Source organism: Grus americana, chromosome 2 (assembly GCF_028858705.1).
Source record: "Grus americana isolate bGruAme1 chromosome 2, bGruAme1.mat, whole genome shotgun sequence".
NCBI classification, from domain to species: Eukaryota; Metazoa; Chordata; class Aves; order Gruiformes; family Gruidae; genus Grus; species Grus americana.
In genome coordinates this window covers 117,765,602-117,789,013 of record NC_072853.1, presented here as the reverse complement: position 1 = coordinate 117,789,013, position 23,412 = coordinate 117,765,602, and the positions used below count along the sequence as shown (strand labels likewise).

General features: G+C 41.5%; 1 protein-coding gene across 4 annotated transcripts in view; it reads left to right on the top strand.

Moving 5' to 3' along the window:
- The window catches only part of STAC (SH3 and cysteine rich domain), a 253,151-nt gene extending 233,558 nt beyond the window's left edge, over window positions 1–19,593 (top strand). For 3 of the 4 annotated variants that reach the window (XM_054817053.1, XM_054817052.1, XM_054817050.1), the window contains 5 exons: window positions 2,604–2,668; window positions 3,561–3,649; window positions 7,326–7,377; window positions 7,507–7,644; window positions 16,551–19,593. In XM_054817053.1, coding sequence (XP_054673028.1) covers window positions 2,604–2,668; window positions 3,561–3,649; window positions 7,326–7,377; window positions 7,507–7,644; window positions 16,551–16,649 — 443 coding nt within the window. In that variant the 3' untranslated portion in view covers window positions 16,650–19,593. Of the gene's footprint in view, window positions 1–2,603; window positions 2,669–3,560; window positions 3,650–7,325; window positions 7,378–7,506; window positions 7,645–12,969; window positions 16,515–16,550 lie in introns of those variants that run through there. The other variant, XM_054817051.1, reaches the window with a different exon arrangement.
- Window positions 19,594–23,412: the final 3,819 nt, after the last annotated feature.

Genomic DNA, 23,412 nt, shown 5'->3' with positions numbered 1-23,412 from the left:
CACTAATATCCAGAGACCATGAGCTAAACAGAGATTAAAAATTTAACAAAGTAAATGCAAAATGTTGTTACAGGGTGATTCAGCACTCCTTTTTCCTCAGTTGTCCACTGCCTCTTTAGCAGGCAGTTCCGCATTTATGCCTTGATGAATCAGGTCCATACCAGTTGTGGTTTTCTTTTTTCCATTAAAAAACTGTCTTCTGCAAATAAGATTTTAGGAAAATGTACATTTGAGACTCTTTGCTTAAAGGGAAATAGTGGAAAAGACACAGCCTGCAGAAGGGTGAAAGGACCCAGTACATGTGTGGCCATGTAATTCCTCCTGTAGACTCCTATGGCAACAACTTCAAGGGAAGACTCTTTCATTCAGGCCCTGGCACACATACTATACTATGAAGCAAAGCTTCCTAGTTTACAACTGTAAGATGGCATACCTAATTTCCAGCCCTTCAGCCTCCTCTAAGCCAGTTATACTCCTTCACAGCTGTGAATTGCCATCTGTAACGGAAATCCCGCAAGCCAAAATGTACTTTAAGTGACATGTATGAGCCCGTTATCAACCGGGATTTGAGCAGTTTCTCCTCGAGTCAAATATGGGATGTCCTCCTTGCAAACCCAGGTCAGTGAGCACTTCTCAGCAAACACAAGGATACAGTCCAGCTCCCTCCCCACCTGCTGGGTCTGCTCCACAACTCATGAGCCTGTACACTAGTAACTCAGCTTTATTTTCTGTCACCTAGCAGAAATTACTCCAAACATGATGCTGAAATACTTCCACTTCGTCTGGTGAATGACTTTCTGCAAGTCCAAAGTGCTTCTGGTTACCCAACTTGTTATTCACCAGAACTTTTTCTATTTGCCTCCCTAACTCCTTTTCCTCTGGACACAAAACACAAAGCATAGTAATTTGAGTAGGACTTAAGCCAAGCCAGATTCTAACAGCAGCACTTTACACCCCTTTAGACAGATGTCAGATATACATATACCTCTATACTAGAAGATACAGGAAATTAATTTTATTTTTAAGGTTTTCCCTCTGCTACTCATGACAGTTTGCAGGGTCGGAGTCCCTCTACAACGAGACTTGGTGAGGAGCAGAGTGAGGCCCCCAGGTCAGCTGCAGTCAGACCACCTGCCTGCAACTTGGGGCATTTTCAGGTTAAATGCTGCAGGTATCACCTCACATGCTGTCTTCACATTCACACATTGGACTTTATGACTACAATATTGTCTTACATTTTATCAGAGAACAGCTGCTTCTGTATCCTCATGGATGCGTGTCACTTTGTACAAATCTTTCTCATGCATGATGTGGCTGCTGTTTTAGCTATCTTTCCTGTGTTACAAGAACACGACATTTTTTTCAATGTCGAAGTACAACTCTACTGTCAAGGAACCTTACTATTTGAGTCATAAAACTTCTTCAAAGACGCTTTGGTTGGGTTGTCATTTACAGTGTAGAATAGCCACAGAAATATGCGTTAATGGAAGAAAGGGTGAGCAAGTGAATGTGCAGAGAGGGAAAGAAATCAGCAATTTGGTGTTCCCTGGCACCTTCTTTCCCCTGAACACATGTAACTATATCACAGAGAAACAAAAAGAAAATGCACTCAATTAGCCTGCTACTTATTACCATTTTGGTGATTTCCAAATTTTTAGAGACTACAAAAATCCAGCTTCTGCTCAAAACACCTGCAGAGGTAAACGGTGGGAGAAGATGCTGATGGTTCTAGCTGTTCAAAGACTCCAGCTATTAAAATCACATTCAGACTTTATCCAGAATCAAGAAACATCAGGCAATTCTTAAAATGCGGAGAAGGAATTCAGTCAATGTAATAAATCCACTGTGGTTTTTCTAGGGAGATAACAGAGGACAGGCATCAGTCAGCTCATGCGGCAATTACAATAGAGGGTAACTGATTAGATATCAAGTATGTTAGGTGCTGTGATCATTGCCTTATTCTGTGAGTTTCTGATTTAGTAACTTAGAAGCAAATTTTCACACATACAGGCCTGTGTCTCGGATAACTCATCCTGATTTGAAAGCACCTCAGGTGCCTCCTATAAAATCAGAGAGAGAGGCAGCATATCCAGTGCCCCCCAGGCAGGGACTACTGGAGAGAGAGATCAAAGACAGCTATTAAATATTTAGAGACAGAGGGTCGAAAAGGGGGAAGAAGGGGTTTTTGTATACAAACTTGCTGCAATATTGCTCATATATGGTCATCAGGTTTTGCAGGTGCTTTTAAATGGAAATACTGCTCATCCTAAACATGAAAATACAGCATTCAGTGTGAGGAAAAGGCTGTTGGACTTTAAATAGTAGTGCAATTAGGGGACTATTCGCAGTGCTGTATTTGTGTATATGCACCTGATCAAAATGGTTTCTTTGTTACAATTGTAAATTCTTCAGGACAGAGATTGCTTTGTGCCATGTCCAGTGGTATATGTGGTTTTGTTGGGGGTTTAGAAGGGTTCAGGGGAGAGGACAAGGGATTGAAGAAAGTAAGGGGGGAGGGAGGAGATTAACAAAATAAAGGTGATCCTGTTGAGGTGAAGAGTCTTAAACTACTCCTAAAATGTCATGCGTTTGCTTTATTTCAGTGTTTACATACTCCGAAAATGGCACAGAACACTTTGGAGAAGAACCAAAGAGTATACATTCCCCGGTATGGGCATAAATTTTGTGACAATGCAATGGGAAGGGGAAATCATATAAAAGGCTTGTTTTTATGGATAGCTGAGGACCTTGAGTAGGTCTGCTGGGGCACTATTCTGGAGAAGCATTGATATCTTTCTGTCATGTTCTTATAGCATTTCTGGGCCCCTGGCCACAGTTGGAAGCAATATACAGGACTGGATGGCTCTTTGGTTTGCCCATTGTGGTCCCTTTTACATTCGTCGGTTTATTACAAATGGATATTGTGAACAGAAAAGATCCAGTGTGGAGGCAATGTCATTACATTAGAACTGCAGTAATGTAAAAATCACGGATTTGATTTGGAAAATTATTTGGGGTTTGTTTTAGGTGCTTTTCTTTTCTCTAGATTACCAGTGAAGAAAGGGAGGAGAGAGAGTAGCCAGTCTTCTCTGTGGGAAGCCCAGTGCAAGCAGCTTTCTGTTTAAGCTTTTCCCACCCTGTTTTTTGGACCTGTGCACTGTACAACTCTACCTCCATCCATAATAAGGACTGTATAATAGACACCTTATATAATGCCTGTAATAGACTGCTGGGCTCATAAGAGTCATACATTAACAGAGAGCAAAAGGCATGCTCATTTTTAAGATCTCACTCAAAAGACCAACTTGTGCAGGTGTCTGCTTGTGTGCTTTGGAAGCCTGGAATTTGATCTTGGGGTTCAAAGAATCTTATTTCTAAATAAAGATAGTTACTGCCTTAGTGGCTCACAGTGTATCTGGGCCACAGTCCTCTGAGGCAATGAGATGATTCTGGCTCATTTCTTGGAAGATGAGGCCCTGGGTCCTCAGTCCTTAACAAAGTGAAGCAAATTCCTGTACAGGACAGATATTTAAATTTTCTCTTTCTCTTTTTTCTTAAAGGGACCATTTTATAAAAGCACGTTACAAATGAACACCTATGTTGCCTTGTACAAATTTGTACCACAAGAAAATGAAGACTTGGAGATGAGGTAAAGCCCCAAAATATTTGTTAGGGTCATATGGCTAAATGTGATTTCAGGGGAGGGAGGATTCATTCTGACATTTGTACTAAACATTTTGTATAGAGGTATCCACTTGCAGATGCAAAGATATTTTCATAGATAAAAAGCTGGTGACCAACTTTTTTGGTAAGAACACAGTAGATAAAATGTTTCAAAAACATTTACGTCACTTTAGAAGTAAGGTGGCTTTCAGCTAGAGAATACTCAATTTTCAGTTGCTTTATTTTTTCAACCAGAAGTTTTCAGCTAGGAATTCCTTACCAACTCTCATGCTAACACTGAACATTTTACCAGTCCTGTTTGATTTTCCCTCATATTCAGGTGACGTTTGAGAAAAGAGAACAATGTCCAGCTTCTGGATGGCAGTGTTTTCATACGAGAAAGATGCATTCTGAGCTTTGCAAAATAATCTTGTTAATTACAATTTTTAACACTTCCTTCCTCAGTTCCATATCGGTTTCTAGCACTGCAAGGTCTAATCCAAGCCCACTGAAGTGAAAGGACATTTTCTCTTTTAGTGCAATTAGTTTGACTCATGCTACTCACATTTTGCATGGTCTTGCTAGAGCTCTTGTTGTGAAATGTGTCAGCTCTCTTCAATGCATCCCCTGTATCAAAAAAGCTATGCACGTGCCACAGAATTTAGGGAATTGCCAGAGGAATGCCCTTCTTGTCAGCATCTCCTTCACTGAAAGCCTTTTTCCTGTTCCCAGCTGTGCCTTCTCATTGCTCTGGAGCTAATGGGTGGGAAGTAAGGCAGAAATTACAAACTTCTCTATCATTCTGCTTTCCTGATCATTATTTTAGGAATGTTAGCTCTTTAGGAAATAACCATAGGGTATGGTGACCTTTAGTGCAACTTACCACCTGTTCTGCTTGAGGAATTCCACTTTGTATCCTGCTCCTTTAAGGGGTGTATTCCAGCTTGCACATTTGTTCCACGAAGAGGAACGCTGCTCAGACAAGCCTGCACTGAGCTACCACCCTCATCAAGACATAGCAATCCAGAAAACACGTCATTCTCCAAATTTCTCCTGTCCCTCATATTAGGGGAAAAAGCAACCTGTGGTCTGCAACCTGAACTGTCATGACTAACAGGCTTTTTCCAGAAATACCAACCAGGTTTTAGACTAGTGTTACTCAGCTGCAGCAGCATTGCTTGTCCCATGGGCAGAAATTCAGTAATACATGGGTTAACGCTGTTTCAGAAGGGATGCCAAATGGCTAGTAATGTCATTTGGTCACTGCAGAGCCAGGCAGGATTCAGCTCAGTTGCATGAATTTTCATTTAATGTAGTTGAATTGCTGGACATGGGTTCAGCATAGCAATGTTGTCAAGACTCACAAGCACTGTCCTGGGAACCCAGGTCAGGGACCAGATGGACACTGATCCACCCTAATATAATGAAGGCAAGCAGCAGGGAGAGGAGCTGAGCTGAGAAGAAGAGTTGAGGGAAATTTCTGGAGATCTCAGCTCACCTCTGAGGGTCTGCAATGCTGCACTTGCAATTCAGCAGCAATTAGTACTTGCCACAGCACTGATTTCTTCCTCAACAGCAGGAGCAGCCAGTCACGTTTTCCAAAGCTCTGGCATAAGTAAAATGTGACGTTCCAGTAATATACTTATTCTAAGAAGTGGCCTTATTTTACAGTTAAGTAAAGAGTCCTGGAGACAAGCAGCCCCAGGTTTCAGACACTGCAATGAATAGCATAGCATAGCATAGCATAGTATAGTATAGCATAGCATAGCAGAGAATAGAATATTTGGAAGGGGCCTGCAACGATAAGTGGTTTCCTGGACACTTTAGGGCTGATGAGCACCTATCTTGCCACCTACTGAAATCTAGAACACTGATGTAGAGGAGACAACTTATCCAGAGTTGTGATTTACAGAAGAAAATCACAATACAGAAGTGAGACCTGACAGTGATTTCAACCAGTAGTAAAACACCAAGCAAGATGCCCCCTTTCAGGGTTTAGCAGCCTAAATTTAGGAAGCAAGAGTAATATCAGTCCAGCTAGGACTTCTATTTTGAATCCTTTTTGGAGATTAGTGACATCTATTTTAGCCCTGTGTTTAAAAAAATATCAGAAAGCAAAATCTGCAGGTCTTGCATCTAAAAATCTCAGTGCTAAGACCACTGACATAGACTTTAGGTTCAGTTACCGTCTTTCTCTGACACCCAAATAAATTTATATTTTCTAAGTTATTTTTCTAGGCTGAAGGGTATTTGGAGGATGGTGCTTTCTAAATCCTTCTTATTGAAAATGTTCATCCTTGCAGTGTAAGGGCTCCAAAGGTGGTATTCACTTTGAAGTGGCAAGATGGGCTCCCTCAAAACCTCTTTAAGTGTTTTATATTAAGCATTGACTGGAATAAGAGCCTCAGATGTGCTTTCCCATGGAAGAAATCTTTTACCACTGGAATACGAAGTTGTCCTTTTTCTCTAGCTTCCTTTCTCACCTCAGCAACATTTAATTATTCGAAACACATTGGAACAGCTTCCTGAGGAGGGCTTGAGGAAAATCCTATTGATAGTGCCTTTCTGTGAAAGCTGGAAATCTCTGGTTCAGATTGTGTGGTATTAGGAGACTAAATGCCTGTTTCTCCAGTTGTCAGCAGCAATGATAACCACTGGGCAAGTGGAACAAAGAGGCACAGCACCACCCCCATCTCCAGCTGCATTCTAGACAGGTCCACATCTTCTATGTGTGCTGTGACAGAGCCCGTTAAATTGGACCCATTATCCATCACATGCTCCAGATGCATATGCAAGCTCTTGTGCTGATACCTCAACAATATAGTGAGCCTAACAGGGTATGCAAAGAAAGCTGAATAATTGGGGGTCAACCGTTAATTTTACTAAGATCAAAGAAATATCTTTTATTAAGCAGACAGAGCTTTCTGAGGTTAATCCGTTTGGAAATGGGCTGCCACTTACTTTCTACAGCACAGCACTATTATAATTACATAATAACGTTGATGAAGTGCCACCAATGGGGGGAAGGAGGTCAAATAACTGTTCAACTACCTGCACAAAATTAGCTCAGCACATTTTGCTATTAGCATTTCCAGCCAAATTATTCTCCTAGTTCTGCTTTGGTACTAGTCAGCTGGATGCTGATACTTAGCAATTACAACCCTGCACCACACATTATAAAGGTAAATATGTCCCATTCAAATCAAAAAGACATTCCTGGGCAGAATTATATCCCTGCTGACTAATTGCCTTTGTCAGTTAAATAGAACTATTTTCCTGCTGCCTTCCTTCTGCAATCACAGCTTGAAAACATAGATGATAAAGTGGTGTGTCCCAACAATGTGAAATGTCTTGAAGTAACAAGATAATGCCTGCAACAAATAGGGACTGCATTTTAAACAGTTTCATATTAAACAGGAAGCAAAAAAATCCAGTTCACAGATGTTGTCTCAAAGATCTAGTCCCAATATACAGATACTCTCTTTCTATGTTACCATGTATGATTTAAGAAAACCTTGCTGCCTCATTGAGTCTACTTGCAGTGAATGCTCAGATGAAATGACCAAGGAAGGACCAGCTTCCTATTAGAAGGTAATTGTGGAAGCTGATGCAGCATAACAATTAAGAGTCAGCTTAATTTACTTTTCCTCTTCTAATTACAGGCCAGGGGATATGATCACTCTTCTGGAAGACTCCAATGAAGACTGGTGGAAGGTGTGTGCTAATTATTTCACACCTATCTGTTTTCTTTCCAAAGGGAAAAATATGTTATTTTCAATACTGAAATTGTATTAAAGCTACTAATGTTAACGACCTTCTTCTATCAATATGTTTTCTCCACAGGGGAAAATTGATGACAGAACTGGATTTTTTCCTGCTAACTTTGTTCAAAGAGTGCAACATGATGAGAAGATTTACAGGTGTATCAGAACATTCATTGGCTGCAAGGAACAGGGACAGATAACTCTGAAAGAGAACCAGGTAGGTTCCCCCGTGCCAGATCCCCACTAGACTTGAGCATCCAGCAGTCTGACCAATGACTGGACGGAATGTTGTGCAAGATGAACACAGGCAGATGCTGTTCACTGCAATTTTACTACAAGATTTATTAATTGTATGGTAGTAGTGTCTAGTAACCAGTTAAGAACAGTGTTGGCCTTGTACAAGCACATAATCCCTCCCTAATGTAGCCTAAATTTTCAGTCTTACAGACATTCACAAAGATACTTTACATATTATGCACTCTCTTACTGACTTCAGAGGGACAGCTTGAAGAGGTAGACTTTGCGTGCGTGAAAAATGGTCTGTTTTTCTCCTCACTATTAGAGCTACTCTGACAAAAGACAGTGGTTCCCTACCCAGACCTTACCTTGCCCACAGATCTAAACACAGCTCATTGTTTTGGCTTCAGCAGGAGCAGAGTTAAGACAGCACCAAACAAACCTGTAAATCGTAAATTTAACTCTTATTCACCAGTTGCAAAGTATCTTTATTCATTAATTGCTTGTGTCACCACTTACACACCTTCTCTACAGGCTGTAATTTATTTTAAACTAGAATTGCTGCTGTGAGTTAAAGAACACCACGTACAGTGAGGACTTGCAGGGTCCATTCACCCTGGCATACTTTCAGCAGTTCCTTCTACTTTTTGTCATTCGGGCGGGTTCACAAGGTGAAAGACATGGCCACCATTATGGGTTGTGTCTTTGATCTGATTTTAAATGTGATTTAAATTTTTACCAGACATCCAGCTGTCAAGTCTGGTGATTCTGGGGTATAAATGCTTGCTGAGGTAAAGTGAGAGAAGGATAGGGCTTGAAATCTACATTCAGGGACAGTCAGGTTTGTGGCATAAGTTCATTTAAATAGGAGGATGGCTGACTAAGGATGATGCATAGCCTGGGATTTCTGACACCTGGATGAAATAGAAAGCTAGATTTTTCTCATTGCATCTTGTGAAGCCCAATGTTCTTCCACCTCATCAGGTATTTTCTTTCCTTTGGCAGTTGATATCACGTCGCCAGGAACTGTTTGCCTTACAGTGCCTGTAGCAGTGCCACTGATTTTAATAAAGTAGAGCAGAAGTCAGCATCAGGGCGGGCTTCGGGGCCACAGGTTTTTCCACACAGAGCTTCTGTAGCGTTTCACTCCACTGGTGGATAAGGTTAACTTGTACCTTTGCTGCAGCTGCCTTGTAGCATAGCAAAACATACAAGTGCTAACAATTCTTGGGTATACACAGCTTTTTAAGGAAGGCATAGCAATACCGTAACCTGAATATATTTTAAGTGCCTCTCTGCACAGAGTAAATTGGGCAGCCCTGAAGTTGCTAGAAAGAGAGAAGGTGCTTAAATTTTTTGACCCAGCACCTCTTTTGCTTGTTTATATATGTGTACACAGAGGGGAAAAATATTACCAAAGCAAAATAATGAGAGGTTTTTGCACCTTTTGTGCTCTAGTATAAGCAATGCACAAGGGCAAGGCTTAGGGAAACGGCGGTGTGGGAATATGGCATGCCACCATGAGGGAACAGTCAAGGTCTGAGTCCTTTCTTGTCAGTGGGCATACCAGAGCCTCTCTGTTAGAGTGGCTGCTGCTGCAAACAGTGAGGGCCCAGTTTCTTGTCTCGTTTCTCACAAAACCACAGTTTCCAAGTGGGCAGGTCTGGCAGCTTCATCTAAATGCAAGGATTTGCTATTGTCCCTATTTCATAATAGGCTCACAAGGGAGCTCACCACCAGGAGCTTGTCATTGTCTCTGGTAGAGCAGGAGGTAAAGGGATGAATGCATCCTGTCTGTCTACTACTTCCTCTTTTTTAGCAAACTTCTTCAGCCCTGTCTCAAACTCATGCAAATACTGAGGTTGAATGTGAATGCTGTCAGGTCCTGACTCCACATGGAAGAGGCTTCAGAGGAAGAAATAAATAAACATTTGGTGTAAAACATGGAACAGAGATCAGACTGAACAAACACATGAATGCAGAGACATGAGAGGAAAGGAGTTGAGCCAACAGATCTCACTCCACCTTTGCACAAATTATGCAAAAAGAGGACATTCAAGTAGCTTCAAGTCCATTTTGAGTAATTTCCAGGTGGGACAGTCACAGTGATGCCATGGAATCTCATCTGCTTCCTGCTATCCCTCCATTCACAGTTTGAGGCCCCCCATAATAGCCCCCAGTGAGAACTGGCAGCCTTCACAGTGCGAACGCGTAGCAGCAGCATGGGGACAGGAACACAAAGACTACTGAACCCAGCCTGCAGGATATGTGCCCACCATGGAGATCACTGCCTGCATAGCACAATTTTTTTAAAAAGGTTTTTTTTTTTTTTTAGCAGAACAGCTTTGCCTTCACTGTGGAACAACTCTTATTATAAAAAAACATTTTAATTGTTATTGGGAATTTTTTACTCTAAAATTTTATTTCATATTTCCAAAGTCAATTTTTTTCTTCTTTCTTCAGCTGTTTCTCTTATCTTCTGTCCTTTATTTCCCTGTTTTTCCCATGTGAAGCAGAGAGAGGAGTGCAATAGGGAAGACATAAAAAGAAAAAAAAAAACCCACATCTGAATGGGACTTCTGGGAAAAGTTTGGCAGAATTCTTTTTTGTTTGGTTGGTTGGTTTGGTTTAAGGATTTTTTTGTTCTATTTGAGGATTTCTGTGGGGTGTAACCAGCCATTTTAGCTGTCTCTGGGTGCAGTGTCCAGAGTGCTGTGAGCACAATATATGTTCTACTTGCAAAGCACTGGCTTGTTCCAGATTAGCAAGAAGAGGAGATTATTCATTACTACCGATTCATGTCAAGTCTTACTTTAGCTAGAAGAACTTACTAACTGGTCTAATAAATTCCTGTGACTATAGTATGGCAAATTGTCTTCATTTTATACTGTTCTTTCACTAGGTCAAATTCTGTAGGGTCTAACAAGAGTCCAGAACCATTCTGACAACAAAGGCAAGGATGATATGCCAACAGGAAAACTTAACCAGTGATAGTAATATGAATTTTCAGAATATTGCTTGATACCATCCACAGTTTATACTGGAGGTTTCTATCCCCTTTGTGCCTTACATGAAAGTTCCCAAGTACAGAGCCTGTTCTTGTAAGGCAAAAGGCAATATATTCATATCAACAAAGCCACAGGAATACCTTAAGAAAAGCCATTTCAGGCAAGCAGAGATATTTTCAAAGTTTGAAGCACAGTGGATGAGGACTTTCTCCAGAATCACTTGCCGGTTTCATGCCCTGAGAGTAACATTTTCATGCAAACCTTTCCCGTAAAGCTAATACTCAAGGAGAGGACTGAGGGAAAAACAACACAGTTGGCTCACCCATCTTGAGCAATATGCACAAACTAGTCTTCACAAAGGATCCTTTGAAAATTTCATTATGAAATATGAAACCCAGCCTGGGGGAGAGAAAGTGTACTGCTTCAGAGACATCAACGTCTTGGAGTTTAGGGTTCACTGACAGATTTGTGGGTCCTGAAACAAATTCAGAAGACAACTGGGTACCACAGGGTTCAATCAGGAGTCTGTGGGAGGGAGGCAGACTTAGACCTGACATCAATAAAGCAAGATTATTAACAGGAAAACCAAACCCAGCCAATTTCTGTGGCTTTCCACTCTTTTAAGCTGTCTCTCACACAAGACTGGCTGCATAATTTCCAACTCAGATTGATTGTACCATCACTTGGATATATAAGTTTTTCTCCAGCCTGTAACTTCTGCTCTAGCCTACCCAAATTCATTACCACACATTATACAAATACTTCTTTTCATGACTACAGGCTCTGATTTGACCTCTTTTTATGAAAGAAAAAGTCACCATTTTTAAAAGATACATCTAATATATCATCAGTGTTTGAAAATCATCTCTTAAAAATGCCTCTAACATTTTTGGTCATCCTTATTTTTACAGAAGTCATAGTAATCTGTTGTTTGAATGTCTATTTTTATTCCTCGTATAATATCCTACTTAAATAAAGCAAATATCCTCTTTAAAAAAAAAACGTACTCACACCCTTTACTGGCAATCTTTCTGACGTCTGCAGTCACACTAATACAAACCACTTTAGAGTTGGGCTTTTTGTGATTAAATAACACAATTGATTTTAAATTGCACAACTGATCATGTGCAATAGAAATGAGCCCAAACCATGACATTTGTAACAAAAATGGCAATCAGGAACTGTCTGCCTCATCCAAATGTGGACTGTAAGTTTACATAAAGGTCAGTGCTACAGATCCGTCTTGCGATGGATGTGTTTCATAAATGTCACTGATGTAAACTAGCGCTTTTACAGAAAGCGTCTCCCAGCCAGCTTCTGCGGTGACTGCAGATCAGCCACTGCTGTTGTGATGGGCACAACCTCCAAACCAGAGCTGTCAGCCTTGCTGTCTCCTTGGCACCACAGCTCAGGGGACAAACTTACCTCTGACCCCAACACCCAGTCACACAAATTTCAAAAAAAGTAACTTTTAGGCACATGTACATTAGCAGTTATGTGCAGGTCTGATCCAGCCACTCAAAGAGAGCCTGGGAATGGGTTTAAACACATCCATGAGATTAGGTTTAACAAGGCAGGATTGCAGCCCAGGTCTCCAGCCCCAGGGGATGCAACCAGCTTGGGTCGTCTTCTGATTAATCTGGATGCTTTGTTGCTACCTGGCTTTTCACCTGACTGCCTAGGAATTACTTTACGTACCCACATTTTTCACCCTGGGATACTCTAAAAGGAGTTGAACTTCTAAGACCATGAGTCATCTGCCTTTGAAAATCACTTGCATCATGGTACTTTATGCATTTGAATTGAATCATTTAAAAACCAAACTCAATGCAGAAAGTGATGTTGCAGTTCTTCATATCCCCCCGAGCAATAAATGCTGCACTTCACAGCTAGATTTAAGGGGAAAAGGTTTTTTTCTTTCCAGCTATCTCTCATTGTCATTGACATCAGTCTTGCTGGGCAGGGAAGGGTGTCCCCATTCATTCAGAGATACTGAGTGGGACACAAGTTTTGCAAGAGTCCAAAACATGGGCACACCCATGCATCCAGTTTAATTCAGGTCATATTTAAAACCCTAAAAAAGTGCCATAGGTAAAACAAGCTGGTATTCTCCATCCAAACGCTAATGAAACAGCTGATATAAAACCTGTCATCATCGTTTGCACTATGGCTGAATGGGTATGAAAACTGAACTACTTATCATTTCCTTCCACAAAGCTCACGTAGGCAAGAACTTCAGTGCACAGGCAGCAGCAGATGTAGAAACTCACAGTGTCCCTGTGCTGTCATTCTTACAGACAAGCGGAAGACTTGAGCTTCAGACCTCTTGACCTGGCACTGTCTGCAGGCTCCAGGACAGCTCTTGAAACTGTGCTGTCCTCACAACCAAATTCCTGTTTCATCAGAACCAGTCTGTGGCTGACAGATGGGTTAAATATACGGGAGAGAGAAGATAAGCAAAAGACAGCTGCAGAAAATTAGAGCAAGTTCAAAGTTGCTCCTGGACAAAGAGAATTTGCCGCTTGAGCCCAAACTCAAGGCACAGGACCTAGAAGAACAGGAGAGTATTAATGACCATGGAGATTAAAGGATCATTTCCTAATTGCTCATCTCCCTCATCTGCTCGGGGCTGACTGAGAGATAAAAAATCCTCAGGGCAGATGTTGACAAGTTCAGACAACAGTCATGATCTGAACAGTTGTTTGTTTTGGTTTTAGTGGTTTGGGTGGTGGGTTTTTTTAACCAAATGAGATGAAAGAATGGGGAAGTCACTTTATAATATTAGATCCCACTTTCAGCTATTTCTGAAGATCACTTCATGATTGAGAAATAGCTTGAGATGTCATTTCTTACCTTGTGGCTTACTCCACTACTAACCTCTTGAGCCAGGGTGCAGGGAAAAAAAAAAAAAACCCACCAAACATTTGTCTCCATTTGTGTTGCTGCCAAATTCACTGGAGGGTGGCTGCTCAGTGGCTCACTTACCTTATAAGGCCATCAGCCCTCACCCCAAAATACACCAGCCTGAGTAGCTGCCATTTTAAGCAGTTTCCAATTTGATACGGAAAACCACGATCACCTGATGGTAGCTGTGGCACCTTGTGTCTTCACAGCCATCATGTTTGCTGTCTGTCATGAGGGCTAGTCCTCAGCGACAGCTGATTCATCAGGTGGAGTTCAAAACTGTGGATGCTACCATACACTTATCTGGGGTTACTCCTGATTTACACCCGCTTAAGAAAGACAAGAGCCAAATCCCAAGCCTCCAACTTGTGGGTGGAAATCCTTGGCAGCACTCACAAAAGAGGATGAGGACAAAAGTGGCCAAAGATGGTGGTGTGTTCCCTCTTTTCTGAAACTGTGGAATTTGGAGCAGCTCCAGGGCTTTGCAAAGCTCCAGCACGGGATTAGGAAAGTATGGCATATTGTGGCTGAGCTCACTCTGCCCCCAACACATCCCCTTCCTTCAGGAGTGGGTAAAAACTCTGCCAGCCAGGGGCCAGCACATGCAAGGCTGTGCATTAGTGTGAGAGAATTTCAGCTGGAATTGGGGGAATTCAGATCAATGTATTAGTATGTAGAGTGAGAGAAGTTCTTACAGAAAGGCCTTGTACACCTCATGCCTGGTGAAGATCTAAAGCTATTGCTGTAGCAGAGCACTCTCACTGATATCAAGGAGCACTCAAACCAGCAGCAGAACCAAAAAAACATCTCTATAAAAAGACCAAGTCTGCCATCCTTTTTCACTCCTAAGATAAAGAAAACCAGTGTGCAGAAAGTTCGGTATTTTTCTTTTGTCCACAAATCATTCTGCTGACAGTACAAGACATCAGGGAAAAGCACTCTGTTCTCCCAGTATGTTCTGCACAGCACCAGAGGTTCAGCTAGAAATGCAGCGTGGCTACTGAGCAGTGCAGACCTCTGGAGGTTCCTTCTGGAGATCTGACTACTTTGGGGGATTCTTTGGCCCATGCAAAAAACTAGAGGTCTTGCAGACATCTTTAGTTAGGAGGAAAGCATGGTGATGGAGTCAAGCTTTCCTTTTAACCAGCCGGGTTTAGTTATGGAGAAGCTGCAAAGGCTCATTTTCCCACACAGCAGCAGGGATCAACCAAGAAGGGGCCTCTCAATCAGGATGCTCTTTCCCATTCTTGGATACTCTGCCATGCTCAGCTATCCTTAGCCTGGTGTTTCTTTGTAGGCTTTTTTTTTCTTTGTTGAAGTTTTCATAGTCTTTCTGAGACCAACATCTAGCAGTAGTCAGAAACACCTTTCTGTGTACATGTGCTTTACACCTCTCTGCTTCGAACGGTGATGTGACTGGAGAGGGAGTGGTTGCTGTGCTAGGGATTCATGACACAAATGAGCTTGGCTCTTTTGCAACACTACCTAAACTAAACAGCAATTTCATACCTCTCCCACAGTTCTGTGTGATTTAGCCCAAACAACAATTCCCCCCACCCCCTTTTTTTTTTTTTAAATTGCATGTCAGCTCTGGTGGTGTGCTCAGTCATTCTGCCCCAGGGATCCAATTCAGCTAGCGTTAAGTGGGTAGCTTAAGTAAGAAAATTAATGAGTCCATTTGCTTTCCAAACCTTTGTTTACAGGTACAGAGATGCACCTAACCAAATATTGGAGGTGGCAAATACGAAGCAGCTTCTCCTCCTTTTTATGATCTTTCATTTCCCTCTGGCAGCATCAGGGTTGTTAGTAAATTTTATGGATGTAACAACAGAAGGCCAAGCTGGTCCAGAACTCAGATGTGGCATTTAGGTGTCACCATACAATCCATAACAGTCATGCTGAAATGCATTTAGCCAGGAACATTTTCGAGCCATTTTTGTTCATTTCATACCTTCTGAATTATTGTAATTAAACACTGTAAATACCTATCAGACAGAGCCTTTGTGACTGTTAGTCCAGACAGAGGGCTTTAAAGGCCTGGCACTGACATCATGAGAAATGAGGAGGTTGGTCTCAATAGGACCATCAGTTTTATGGCTATATTTTAACCTTGTTTGATTTGTAGGAAATACATAACTCCTTGGCACAGACGTTTGAAAACAATTCTTTATTTCGTGTGGCTCTGTGCTCACATGCCCAGTCTAAAGTATCTGTGCCACTAGGCTTTCAAATGGCTCAGCCATTACCAAAAGTGTCAGGATGGGCCCTAAAATGGAAATACCTGAGATCACAAAGGTCTTCAGGAAATGCAAACCTTTACCGCAATGTAATCCTTGTACTATTGTAAAGACCATATGGTTTTACCATAATTGCCTCCAACCGGAATAGGTGTTACGCAAACACACTCACAGAGCTGAGTTCAGATCACATACTTTGGTATCCACAACAGGCACAGGCACCTGTAGGTGCGAGAGCTGAGTAAATGACATAACCCACTGCCCATCTGAGAAGTACTTGGGCTCCTTAAACATGCAAAAGAGAATATGCTTGCATTCAGATCAGCTGCTGCAAGTGACCCACCTTGGCATCATGATTACTTTCACCACCAACTGTTGAGGGAGCCAGCTAGCTTATGATCTGAAATACCCAATCCTCTCACACACAGACAACTAAATCACAATCATTACAGTAGGCTGAAGCCATAAGTCAAGTTTCAAAATCTTTGATCCACCACAAAGTTCTTGACGATTTTAATGTCTTTCATGTATATGTGGCACTTCAGGGAGGCAGGGGGAAAGGTAACTCTCTAAATATAAGTTTGAGTTTCTTATCAAAGCAGCGAGAGTCTAAAAGGAATGTTCTACTTACAGAAGTAACTAGCAGGATGTCTAATCCACCTGATAAATAGCCTGGAATAATTTGTTGCTTGATCATGGCAAAGAGTTTATTATTTTCGTACTTTCTTTGCATTCAGATTTGTGTGACTTCTGAAAAGGAACACGATGGCTTTATCAAAGTATACAGCGGGAAGAAGAAAGGCTTTGTCCCCATAGACGTCTTAGAAAACATCTGATTTCAACAGCCTGCTTGCTGCAGTAGGAGCCCTTTGTTGGCAATGCCTGTCTGCCTCATCTCACACTGTGTCAACCCAGATGGGCTGTCTTGCAGATGTTCAGGGAAATAGTGAGAAAACTGCAACTACAAGAAGAAAAAAGACATTTAGACTGCCACAGCAACACTAAGAAATAAGAAAAGTGGAATGTTTGAAAGAAAATATAGTCAGAAACCGCTAGGGAAATGAGGGGTCCTTGGATACTAACAGGAATAAGGTAAGGAAAAAAAAAAAAAGTCTGGGCTGATTTCTGGTGCAAGATGGCTGTTACAGCCCTGATGGAGACAGACAGCTTGTTCTGAAGGACTAAACTTGCGTTCTGTTCTTGTGTCTTAGAAAACCGTTGGACTGCTTTCTTGTTTGAAGTGTGTATTTAGGGGGGAGGGGGGAAAAATACCATTCAAACTGTCCTCGTACTGCAGTCCAATGCTTGTAGTAAAGTGTGGCTGTGGTTCTACAGTTTTGTCCCCAGTATCAACCGATCAGTTTAACCGTTTAATCCTGGTGTTTAGTCTCATAACAAAGCAGTTTGGAGAGACCATGTGAACGTCAGTCCGAGAAATGCACTGTGCCCTGGAAGTCGGCAGCTTTCTATTTCTGTGCAATCTTCCCATATGAAAGAGTAGCGAACTTTTGTGTCCTTTGTTTTCTCTGTATACGAACAAAAGCTCTCAGCGTATGTCAGGTGTGATGGCTGCTCTCATAGCTCACAAAAAATAGCTGGTCCTCCGATTCACAAGCCTGCTTGGAGACATCCCTCTGTGTTTCCTGCACCTTTACCCGGTGATACAGAAAATGGGCAAAATGCTGGGAGAGAGCCACAGGCTTGAAACATTTTATATTTTTCTGTGTTTATTGCACTTAAAAGATTTTATATATTAATCCTATTTATAAAAAATAAAACAGTTAACTAACTCCCTGGAAGACTGAAAATGCTAGGAAAGGACAGACTGCGCACAGAAGTGAAGTCTGTAATTATCAAAATCCAGAACTCGTGACAGAAAGGCACTGAGTGTCTTAGCATTGTGTTCACACACCAAAGGCGTCTTCATCATTTGCTAAATAGAAGTTTTGCAGATTCAGCAGTAAATACACTGACATGAATTCCTCCTTGGCATAAACCACCGTGAGCATCCCATAAATGTTCTTCATCCCAGTGAGACTGTGCAGACAGGTCTGTTTTGTCCATGTAAACTTCCATCTTCAAATATGTTTTGGGCATATGAACCTTTTGGTACCTGGAGAGCAGTCTGTGGGACCTGTGGATCTAGACCAAGTTATACAAGTCAGCCAGTGCCAAATCTGTTGTAGAGCAGAGGCCTTATGATGTTGAAAGACAGGGAACCTAATTTCCAAGTATTTAATTGGATGTAATCGCACCAAATACACTTCAACAGCTTAGCATGTATTATGACGTAGAGACTAAGTCCTATCCCAAAGCTCCCTGCTGAATTCATGCCTTATTTGACCAGCTTGAGACTGAATGCCAGTCTTTACTGCAGTTAACCCCAAATTGATGTCCTAAATCCTGATACTTCAAGAAGGAATTCACATGCTGCCAAGCTAGTATAGGACTTTGCAAAGTTGACACTATTTTCAAAAACAAGCTACCAGTCCTGCTTCCATATGCTAAGGCAGTTGGAATCTGTGTTGCACAGCCCAGGTCTCAATAGCTCGATTTCAATAGCTGATCTTACTCAAAGCCTTATGAAATCCAGTGCAACTCTACACATGACCAGAAATTCACAGAGCAGATCAGTCTTCAACCTCTGAGAGACACATTTTGCAGCTCTTACGTATCGCTTCATTGCAGAGGAGGAAGTTGCAGGGATGTCAACTGCTGAAATGTGGGCCTTCGTAACATAAATGGTCTGTACCAATTATTAATGTCCTCCTGGCTGATCAAAAGTATCTGATTTCATATCTTCTGTGGGAATATCAGCAATTTATAAATGGGTTTTTTTTCAGTTCAAACAATGAACATTTGCTCAGCTCATTTTCCTAAGTAACCAATAAACTCAGTGGCAGGACAGAGGATTCTGATAAGCCTTAAAGATCAAGAGGAAAAGCAGTAGAGACATATTAATCCACTCTACTTTATAAGATTATTTTTTTTATATTCACCCTTCAAAGGAAAAGCTCAAGTGTTTGTTAGAATTAAAATATTTGCTACTTTTGATCAGGCATGTCAAGTGGACAAATGAAATTTGTATTAATCTACACATATGTGCTGTTGTTTACATGATTGCATCATACTGTGATTCCCTCCTATTTCAGTCCTCTATGATTTCAATTTATCCCTACTATGTGCATCATACTATTCAAAGAATTATATGAATATTACCTACAACTCACAATGGCCTTTAATCAATGTCAGTTTGATTCCTTTTGATACTGAGCAATAAATAATAAAGTGACTGAGTAAAAACAAAACAGACCTTATGTGGACTGTATTACATCTGAGAAAGCATTGCTTCTGAACCAAAGCTTTCATGGTTATCTTTTCTTTGTGGGGTTTTTTTGTTTGTTTTGGCTTTTTACTGGGCTTTTGCTGCCATTTGATATATAGACGTAATTTATGCCTAATTTAGCAAGAGGCACATACATGAGTCTTACTTTAAGCATGTGATTCATTGGCTATTTGCATGCTTAAAGCTGTAGCACTTTGCTGAATTAAGGTCATTTTCCTCAACTTTATTTTGGATGCCTTACTCTGAATCCAGACAAGTATCCCATCATTTTTTTCCTACCATACGCAGTTCACAATAGATACTGCATTAGCAAGCAGTTAAAAGTCAGACAGAAGATGGAATGGACTTTATCTGACATACGCTCAGAAAAATTGAATTTTACGAGATAATGCTGTTCAGATTTAATTTAATATTCTGCTTAATAAAGACTATGCGATGGTTGGAAGGAGAATAGAAGTGTATGTTTCTTGGCTTCTTTGCATCAGACCGTGTAATTTTCAGTTATCCACCTTCAAGAGCATTCACTAAACCCATCAGCAACAGATGCTACCGAGCATTTCCATTTAAAATCTACAGCACTCGCATTTGCCACATTTAGCAAACCATTTCCAAAGTAGCTCTTCTGCAATGTATGTAGCATGTGTAGACTTGGAGCGAAGTTTTGTGGTGGGGCCTTCCTGAACATTTGTTTCTGGCAGATCAGAATGTATTTTAAGCCATTCAACATCTCATCACAGTATAAAACTGTCTACAGAATATTTTCGTAAGTGCTAGGAACAGTTGATCAACATGAGTTGAGGATGAGCTGCGCAAATCATGATCTCCTCCCATACATAAATAACACGATATCTCAGTTTGTTATCATCTTTCTCTATGCTTGGCCATTTTGACTCAGTGACTTCCTTTGGAGACAGATGCTGCAGTGCACCGTCAGCTGCAGACTCATTGCCCCAGGGGAACTAAGACACTCTTACAAACGTTGTGTATCTTTAGCATCGCTTACAGGCCTTATTTTGTAATTATTTGTTGAGCTTCAACTGATTAAATATAGCACCCAGCGCCATCAGAGGAAGCGGCACAGGGCCAGCAGGCAGGGACATTGGAGATTGGGAAGAGCCGCGACCTTCTAAAGAAGCCACTGGAGATCATGTAGGTTGTCTAAAATGGCACTAGACAGATGTCTTTGGAAAATGAACCAAACCCATTTATTTTAAATATGTGCAGACAAGTCTAATTTACTGAGCTTTCAAATTACATCTTTCTTTCCCTAAAGGACACTGAGTAAATGCAGCAAGCCATATCAATCTTGTCGCATTTAAATCCACGGTAAAAAGAGTCCTTGAATGCCACAGAGACTGGAGTTCAGCTGTTATCTTGGAAAAGGGTAGTCAATGTTACCGTTCCCCCCAAAATCTGTGATGTAATTTGTCTGACCTAACTGTGAATGTCTACAACGAAGCTGGTAAATCAATTTGCTTTCCCCCTTCCCCAGAAGAGAGTAACGTGCACTTCAGTACTATGGTTCATCTGACCGACTGAAGACTTCTGCTTTTGCACGAGCTAGATTGTGCCTCACAAGTGCCTGTTTCTGCCCATCGACAGCCAAGGGAGCACTGGATAGCTGGGTCAGATGTAGACCTCCGCAGACATAACATCTGTATCAGGGCAGAAGAATTCCTAGCCCTAATTTCTGGATGTGTAAGTGTAACATGTATTTCTGTAACAGATACACCTGACTACCATGCCTCTCAATTTTACAGTGCCTCTGAGGTTACTAGCGATGGTTATTATTAGACATAAGAGGTACATTTTTTCCCCTTTTTTCTTTCTATAGTTTCCTTTACTGGCTGGTAGATAAGGGTGGCTTCCTAAATAGAACATTTTGCATTTAAATACAAATATAACTTTAATATCATATGGAACTGATCCTATTAAGGACATTTTAATTTCAAATACTGAACAGGAAGAATATTAGCATGGCCCTATCCCTGCCTGGAAGAATACTGACTGTCCATAACTTCCGAGAGCAACAGTAGCACGCATTTACCATATGCCTAGGGAGGTAGATTTGTATGTGGTTCATTTTCTACTAACATTTCACAGTGTTTCTGCTGGACGACATTCTGAGATGCTATGAACTGCCAGAGTGAATAGCATTGGCCTGGGCAATCAGACCAGGGTGGGTGTTGCTGTGCTGATTCATACATAACAAAAAGCAAAATGCAGATACGTATTTCTATTCACTGGTATCACCAGCGCTTGTACAGCAATGAAAATAAGCGCAAAAGAAAGTGAACAAGTACCAAGTATGTCAGGTTCTGTTTAAAATATAAGGAGGATGGAGTCTGAATGATATTCCCATGCATGTTCCTTCTGTACTTTGCATAGGGTCAGACCAACACAAGTGTTTAATTTCATATTTGAGACATTTCATGAAAAATGTAGTCCCAAATTATCATCCAGATAGTGCACACTACATTTTGTAAAGGAAGGAGAATAAATATTTTTCCCAGTGGGAATATATGTCATCACAACGTTGAGTTTTCCATGGCTAAAAAGAACATCTGAATCTAAGAGGTACATGAGAGTTATTTTTAAAATCATTCTTTATATAGAAAATTGTTATATGCCTGGGGAATGAACACTTGGCAGGATCTCCACAAAAGAGGCCCAGAAAAACCATAATAAGACTGCTTCAGGTCAGCATGTGTGTCCATCTCCTGCATGGCTCAAGGAACTCTATGCAACACCTACCTAAATTAATGTCATTTGTCCAATCAAATAAGCCTAAATTAATTTCATATTTTATTTATGTACTTACAAGCAACACATAAACATACATAGATATGTATCTATATCTTACATTCATTAACATCGACCCAATGGCAAGAGCACATGCCGTTATAAATCTGTCCTGTCTGATTTTTTCCTCCTCTTAATGTGCTCAGCACCTAGTTAGGATGGTAATTAGCACCTGATAAGTACTGAGACAGACGGCCAGATGGACAGATATATAACATATAAACCCAGAGTTACAGGCACTTGAACTGCAAATATGCAATACATTGAGCACAATCAAGATGCTCACTGCTCTGAAATGCGTGTCATTCATCAGGCAAAGTTAGAATTGCATGCCGCATACAAATTGGCAGCCTGAAGATACTGTCAGAACAACATGTAAATCACACCTCTTTGACCTGGCTGCCTCACAATAACAAGATATTGAAAATAAAGAATAATTTCTCCTTGGAGACCTGAAGGAGAGGAAGCCAGGAGGCATTCCTATGGGCTTAAAATAAATTTTTTTTAAAAGTGCTAGTCAGTCCCACATGCACACCGTGAGAAGGGCGCATAAATTTACCTTCATTAGAATGAAGTAAATCAACATCTGAGTAATTACTATGCTACCAGCGGTTTGCCAGCTGGTAGGGTCAGAGGCTGACACCACAGAACTGAAAGACTGTGAGACTTGTTTCAGCTTTGCATCACAAAGAGGAAAAAAAACAAGACGTAGCTGTGGGTAAAATCCAATTTTTAAAAGGAACAGAGCAGTAGTGGTACTGAGGCAAACCCTTCGATGTGACTTACCTTTTCCTCGTAGCCCCGTCTCCCTGCGGGGCCGGCCGGGGTGGCCACGGCAGCGGCTCCCACCCCATGCTCTCACCCAAGGGCAGCGCTGAAGGCGCGTGGGCGCAATCGCAGAGCAGACCTCTGGGCTGTTCCCGGCATGCCCAGCCCATGCCAGCAGAGCCTCTTTCCAGCTGCTCTTCCTTCCAGGGATCGCGCCAGTTTTGTTGCTGGCTGGCCACTCCTTGCCCTTGCGTCTGGCAGGGGAAAAATAACCAAAATTATCCCAAGCACACAGAAGCCAAACGAAGCAGCCAATATGGCAGCAGTCCTCAAAACCTTGGAGTCTGCTTTTCCTGCACACCCCTGTGGTGTCTAAAACTACACTGCAGAAAATGGTTGTTCTTTGTGCCTTCCTGCAAGATGTTGCTCCCCTCTGCTGCTCGTGGTCCTTCTCTGGCTGGGCGGGCTGCAGCACCTTTCTCGCCAACACATCAGCCATCCTCATTTTACACTCACTGACTGATGAGACACATCCCCACTAGCACTGGGGATGGAGAGGGTCTGCTCTCATGCGATCAAGGATGGAAGAAGAAAAACAGACGCTACTTTATTTTGACCCTTTGGAAGAAGTCTGGGTCTCTAAGGCCCAAGTATTCTGTGAGTCATACTAAACATGGGAGAAG